At 32.9% G+C, this 7,242-nt stretch overlaps 1 protein-coding gene across 4 annotated transcripts in view; it reads right to left on the bottom strand.

Moving 5' to 3' along the window:
• LOC106868935 (protocadherin-9) overlaps nucleotides 1-7,242 on the bottom strand; it is a 111,919-nt gene that overhangs the window by 21,712 nt on the left and 82,965 nt on the right. The window contains exons 2-4 of one of the 4 annotated variants that reach the window (XM_052973086.1): nucleotides 4,419-6,835; nucleotides 3,298-3,463; nucleotides 711-1,071 (exon numbers count right to left, since the gene is read on the bottom strand). In XM_052973086.1, coding sequence (XP_052829046.1) covers nucleotides 968-1,071; nucleotides 3,298-3,463; nucleotides 4,419-6,797 — 2,649 coding nt within the window. In that variant the 5' untranslated portion in view covers nucleotides 6,798-6,835 and the 3' untranslated portion in view covers nucleotides 711-967. Of the gene's footprint in view, nucleotides 1-710; nucleotides 1,072-3,297; nucleotides 3,464-3,868; nucleotides 3,947-4,418; nucleotides 6,836-7,242 lie in introns of those variants that run through there. The other 3 variants (XR_008265538.1, XM_052973085.1, XM_052973087.1) reach the window with 3 other exon arrangements.

The following is a 7,242-nucleotide window of genomic DNA, read 5'->3' on the forward strand; positions in this document are numbered from 1 at the left end:
ATATATATATATATATATACATATATGCATATGTGTGTCTTTGTGTCTGTGTTTGTCACTCCATCACTGCTTGACAACTGGTGCTGGTGTGTTTATGTAACTTAGCAGTTTGACAAAAAGAGACTGATAGAATAAGTACTACGCTTAAAAAATAAGTCTTGGGGTCAATTTATTCAGCTAAAACCCCACCAATGGTGGTGCTCCAGCATGTCCACAGTCAAATGACTGAAACAAATAAAAGAATAAGTACAGGGGTCAATTTGTTCAACTAAAACCCTTCAAAGCAGTGCCCTAGCATGGCTGCACACCAATGACTGAAACAAGTAAAAGAAAGGATAAAAGAACTTGAAAGATGAAAAGTAGATTGAATCTTGGCAGGATTTGAACTTGGAATGTACAAAAAAGAAAACTAAATTTCCACAGAGTGTATATTTCATCTGGCACTGATACAATTATTTTAGTATAAGTTCTGAATATACTCAGAAAGAAAACATCCTTCAAATGAAATATTTTTATGTATGTTATCAATTTTATCCATTCTTCTATTGTATTTGACAGTTATGGTGAGGAACATTTATTCAAAAATAAAGCAAAATTTTTGAGAAAAAAAAAACATCTTCTGAGAGTTAACAGTGAGGTTTTAAGATCTTCTTTGCCAATACTTGATTCATTTTATGAACAAATTGAACAAACAACAACAACAAGATGTATCCAATATCAGATCAATTAAACTGTTTATTTATAAAATTTTACAAAGAAGTTAGAACATCGTGCCAAATATAAACTCAAAACACAGGGGTAAAAATAGCTTTAACAATTTCCTTCAATGCATTTCTACTGTTTTGTTTGTTTTTTATTTTTCATTTCATTCTTCTTTTCATTTACATTTCATATTTCATGCAAATATTATAAACAGAGTCAATTATTCAACTTCTTTTTGTTTTCCTCCATTCATTGACATTCATTTTCACCAATTGTCACCAGTAGTCATTATTCTAGGCATGAGACACTGGAGTGACTCCTTATAACTATTTCCAGGGCCATGGGTAAATTTTTGCTCAATGCTGCAAGCTAATGAAATGAAACACTTATCAATTCTTCAGGCTTCCTAATTTTTTTCTTTTTTTTTCTCTTTATTAAAAAAATAATAATAAAAACAGGCTTTGTGATGAAAAGTGTATGTTTGCTAGCATGACCTATTTATATCTAAGTCTAGTATAACAGATCAATGAGAGTTCTGCACCACAGTTAGGGACACAGCATGATAATGGCAATGCTGTGACAATCATGAACCATGAGGCTGAATGATACTCAATTATATTATACTTTATTGCAGTGGTTTCCATGCTGTTTTTACTCACAACAGAGCAAACAGGAATATTTTGGTATACACAATGCATGAACTTAAAAAAAAGGTATTTAAATATTTAGCTGCTGCCTTCCCTCTTTGTTCTCATCCTTGTCCTCCTCTTCTCTCCTCCCTTTCTTTCCCCCTTCTCCCCTCCTTTTCCCGTTCTCCCCTCCTTCTCCTCCTCCTCCATTGAACCAGAAGGGATGAAAGATAAAGTTGATCGCAGCAGAATTTGAACTCAGAATGTAAAGATGGATGAAATACTGCTAAGCATTTTGCCCAGTGTAATCTTTATCCAACATATTAAAAACAAAAGCATGCTCTTGATGATTTTGAGTGGCATTCTCTAAGCTTAGAATATTAGATGTAAACATATCCTCATTTATCATTAATACAACAAGGTCTTGTTTTGTTATGGTTACTAATGAGTGAAGAAAATTCCACTCAATTTCATTATTTTCTTAGCATAAAAGAACTGTGTATTGGAAAAATCATAAGAACATTAGACAGAATGCTTTGTAGCATTCATTTTGGATGCTTTACACTCCAAATTCAAATCTTATTGAGGTTAGCGTTACCCATCACTCTTTCGTGGTCATTAAATACAGTGCCAGAAAGGTACAGGGGTCAAGATAATCAAATATCTCTGCATTCAGCAGATATTTTCACAACAAATAAAAGAAGCAAGGGTTCACAACACATAAAAGAAGCAAGCTGTGAGCACATCAGACAAAACCCTTAGCTTCATTTCTTTCAATTCTTTATGTTGTGAGCTCAAATTCCACCAAGAGCAACTTTGCCTTTCATTGTTTTGTGCTTGATAAATGAGTACCAGTTGAGCACGGGGGTTGATATAATAAACTTAACCTCACCCATAAAATTGCTGGTCTTGAAAATTGCTGGTCTTGTGTTAAAAGTTGAAACCATTTCCCTAACACATATAACTGCACTTTAAGATGTGAGAGTGTCTTATGGCACTCTTTTTGGGAACCACTGCCCTGTTGGTTCAATACATAAAGAAATCTTCATTTCTCCAACCCAAACATTGCATACAAAATCTTGATTAATATATCTCAACTGCAGTACTTTTTGTAAGTGGTATTTTCAGCAGTTCATTTCCTGCATACAGTACTCAACAGAACTTAATGAAATGTATTGAGTATGATCAGCAACGGTGAAAAGATTTATACATACATAAAAAGTTGGGCTAAAATAAAAAGATAATAAAAATCTAGACAGCATTCAAACCAGGGACAACAATTGTAAGTTAACATAGAGAGCCTTTGTACAGACAACATCATATAAACAAGCTGAATTGTTAGGTAGCATATTAAAGGGTCATGACTAACATGGTTGCTTGAAAATGTCGAACAAATTGCTGTTAATTTGACATGAAATCAACAATTTTGACAATCTTTTTCCCTCGGCAGAGTTTTACTCAACAATGTCTCTAATGAAAGAATCTAATATCAGAGAGAGGGAGAGAGAGAGGGAAACTTTGTTGCAACATCAACTCAGGACTAACTGACAAGGAGCCAAGAGCTGTTTAGTACAATACATTCATAATGTAAATGTTTGTTTTTTAAACAAACAAACAAATGGATTTTTGTTTAGTTTTGTTGTTAGCTTGCTTACTTGCTAGCGTTTTGTTTTGGTTTTTCTTTATTTGTTTTCAATCATAAAGTTTTGTTTGTTATAAAAATAAAATAATTAATTTGGAAAAATTTAATTTCTCAGTCATCACAGAAATTATGAAATAATGAATAGAAAATGTGATTAAAAGTTGTTGATGCATTAAATATCCTCAAGATACTAAAGGTAAAATGATCTAAAAGAAGTCTAAGAAATAAACAACTCTTTCTCTCTCACCAACTGAAACCTGAAAATATTTGATTCAATTATTTCTCAATAACAGAGAAGCTGAAAAATTAATCTTCAAAACATACCTGGAAGGGTCTCATAGTGAACTGTGTTTCTTTCTGTGGATCCATGACCACTGTTAGTTGGAGAAGATATTGCTAACATTTCATTGAAGTGGTCGGAGGTCATTAGCATACGCTGCTGTTCTTCCTTACGAGAACCAGCTGTCACAGCTGCCTCTTGAACACTTATCTGTTAGAACCGATATATTGAAACATATAATTCAATATAAGAGTAGGTAATAATAGAAAATAATGAACCAAACAGCTTTGTGCTACTTGTAACAAGAACTACAGACAATTTTAAATGTAATGTATATAGGTAGGATACAAAGCAATTGGTTCACAGAAATAAGAATTTATAAAAAAAAAACCAAAAAAACCCAGCTTTACTAAAGAAGGATATTTTCATTAATTTCACCTTGTTTTACTTTTAATAGCAATTATTTCTAAAAGATATAATTCTTTTAATAAATCAATTTTTTGAGATAAATTTTTTAAAATTAATATATTTTAAAATATAAATTTAATGCACACTCTCACACACACTTATAAATATTATATATTATAATTACTATGGTACTGAAACGGTACTAACAGAATGAGTCGACTGTTTAGGACAAAATGTAATGTTCCTGGTCTGAATGATGGCATTTTTGTCTTATGAATTCATTACCTACAAAAGAGGGCAGTAGATGGGAGGTAAGCCATTGATTACTAAGTAAAATATATTATTGGAAGCTAAATGCTAAGAAATGGTTTCAAGCCCTGAACAAATATCATCTAATACAGTAATTGTCCAGAAAGTCTTGGATTATCTCCTGTTCATACTAGATTAACTTTGCCAAATCTCTGTAATTTCATTTCTGTTAAATTTCCAACTTATAAATGAGAAAAGTGGCTGATATAATTGTTAGTCAATAAAAGTGAAATGAAAGAAGAATGTTGATAAGGATTTTCAGCCAGTTTCACTTAATTAGCCCCACTGATTCCCATCAATAACAGTAAAGCTGTAACAAATAAAATAGTGCAATTTATATAAAATAGTACATGTTGAATGTGAAAAAATGTTTATATTTTCTAATAAAGCAGTTTTTCTGAAATATTAGGGAAATACTAAAGAAAACTAGAATAAAAGAAATATTTACCTGGTGTGTAACATCTTGGTTATGCAGCCCAGATGAAGATCCTTTCCAACTTTGCCCTGGCTTGTAGCCAGACTGAACAGTTCGAGAGATTCTTGTTGAGTTGTGATCAGAAATCATGGTTACTGGTGTATTATACTGAGATGACATTGATTCAGAGATATATCCTGATGGTCTCCTTTCTCCAACAAAATCATTATTTGTGCTGACACCATAACCATATTTTGCATCTCTCTGGTTTTTCCTGTGGACAACACATACTATCACTGAAACTACAATGGCCACAGAAACTATCACTGCTGCTACTACTATAATAATCATCAAGTTTATATGTATTCTGTTGTCTGATTCTGTGTCTTCAGCTGTGTACATTCTGGCTGTTGTATTGCTAACAGTTAGTGTCAAAGACAAAGTAGTTGTTGCTGTTAAAACTGGTGTGCCACTGTCTTTGACAATGAATTTCAAATCATATGATCCAGCATCATTTTGGTACACTGTACGAGAGAAAGACAAAACTCCTGTGTAAGGGTTAACTGTAAATAACTGTTTGTCATTGCCTCCAAGTATTTCATATCTCAGAAAAGCATTAGCATGACTGTCTCTATCAGAAGCTCTCAGAACTGTGATTTCACTTTTTGTTTGCGGATGGTAGTGGACATCTAAACTAAATGGACTAACACTAGGAAATGTGAAATAGGGTGCATTGTCATTTTTGTCCATGATTTCAACAACTACATTTGCAGTGTTGTTAAGGGAGGGAGTTCCATTGTCTTTCACTAAAGCCTTAAATTGATATGTATCTTGTTTTTCATGATCCAAAGATTGAGCTGTTGTAATAAATCCAAAATTGGAAATCTTAAATGGAAGAACATAACCATGCTCATCAAACAAAGAATATGATAGCTGTCCTCCAAGACCTAAATCAGGATCTGTAGCATTGATAAACCCAACAGGAAAATTGGGTTCTTCATTTTCATAAGTTAAGAATTTAAACGTGCTTTTTGTAAAGTATGGTTGTACATCATTGATATCCATCACTTCAATAGAAAATTTTCTCTCTGTCTTTAAGGATGGAAATCCCTTATCTTCACAGACAATACTTAAATCCATGTGACTTTCTAATTCTCTGTTAACAAGACTTTTGATAACAACTTTATATTTATTTTTCCCCAGACTTTGAAGCATAAACTTCTCATGATTTAGAATGCAATCAACTTCTCCATTGTGGCCACTGTCAGCATCAGTGACCTTCACATAAGCAATGAAACTACCAACTTTCAATCCTTCTGATATGGTAACCACATTTCCATCAGATTTAGAAACAAATTTCACATCAATCCTTGGGGCATTATTCTGTTGGTTTAACACATTAATAAGAACAATTGCTGTAGAACTCAATGGAGGACTACCATGATCTGTGGCATCAATGAAAAGTTTATAGGTTTGTCTCTTTTCAAAGGGAAAGATTTTGTGGGGTAAAATTCTGCCACTTTTAGGATCTAGTTCAAAATATGACTTGACAGAATCTGGTGTTTTGGAATTAAAACTGTAAGAAACTTTGCCATTTTGACCAACATCTTTATCTTCTGCTAACACAATAGCTACAGGCTGTACTCTTCTATCTTTCTTGTTTATTGAAACATTGTAGATGTTCTGTGTAAAGATAGGCCTACTATCATTCTCATCTGTAACAGTTACTCGTACTTTTAAAATACTTTGTTTAGGTGGTGAGCCACCATCTCTTGCAATAATCTCCAAAAGGTAAAAATCTTTTACTTCTCTATCAAGTCCCTGCTTCAGAATTATTTCATTTTTCGATGTACCTATCACACTCTTTGACATGGAGAGTTTAAAAGGGTCATTTGTATTCTTCAGTACATAAGTTATCTGTGAATTCGAAACACTCACATCTTTATCAATAGCATTTGGTATTGATTTTGTGGTTCCTTTCCCATCAGTCTCATAAAACTGAAGATCTACTTGATGGTGTGAAAATTCAGGTTTGTTATCATTAACATCATCAATAATTACTTTTATTTCAATTATTTTCAAAAAGTATTCTTCTTGTCTCACAGCAATTTCGACCATTCTGAAGCACTCAGTATTATATTTACAGAGAGATTCAGCATCTAAATTCATTGCAGTGCATAGTTTTCCTGTCTTGGAGACATTGAACAGCTGTACGTCACCATTTTGACTTTCATGCAGTTGGCTATATGTAATAACACCATTATCTTGAGGTGGAACACTGTCCAATAAATGTCGCTCATATGAGATGTCGCCAACAATAGTTCCTGGTCTTTTGCCTTCCTTCACGTGGTAAGTCAAATCAACACTTTCACACATGACAGTCACAATCAATAATATATATACTTGTAACATGTTTTTGGCTTCAAGATACAAGAAATGTAAAAGGAAATCTGAAAGAGAAAAAATAGAGAAAAATTAAAAAAGAAAGAGAGAGAGAAAGAGAGGGAGAAAAAGTCGAGTCTGTGATATTTTGTCAATACAAAAGCAATATTTCTCTCTTTAGAAATAACTTTATTTGCTAGCTTCAGGAAAAATGTTTCTAGAATCTAATTGAACAAACTACATATATTGGGACAAAACACTCAATAACTCTTATCTCCTCCCTTATACGAACATTTACATTTGCAGAGGCATTACTGAGACATTCTCTGAATTTATGTAATTTTGAAGAAAACTTATCTAATTTTCAATAAAGCATTAAACACACAGACACACACACACATGCATACACACACGTATGCATGCAGCTTGCACATGCACTTCTTTTATTACATAACTATTCATGGAGTGTTGAAGT

Source organism: Octopus bimaculoides, chromosome 14 (assembly GCF_001194135.2).
Source record: "Octopus bimaculoides isolate UCB-OBI-ISO-001 chromosome 14, ASM119413v2, whole genome shotgun sequence".
Classification (NCBI taxonomy): domain Eukaryota; kingdom Metazoa; phylum Mollusca; class Cephalopoda; order Octopoda; family Octopodidae; genus Octopus; species Octopus bimaculoides.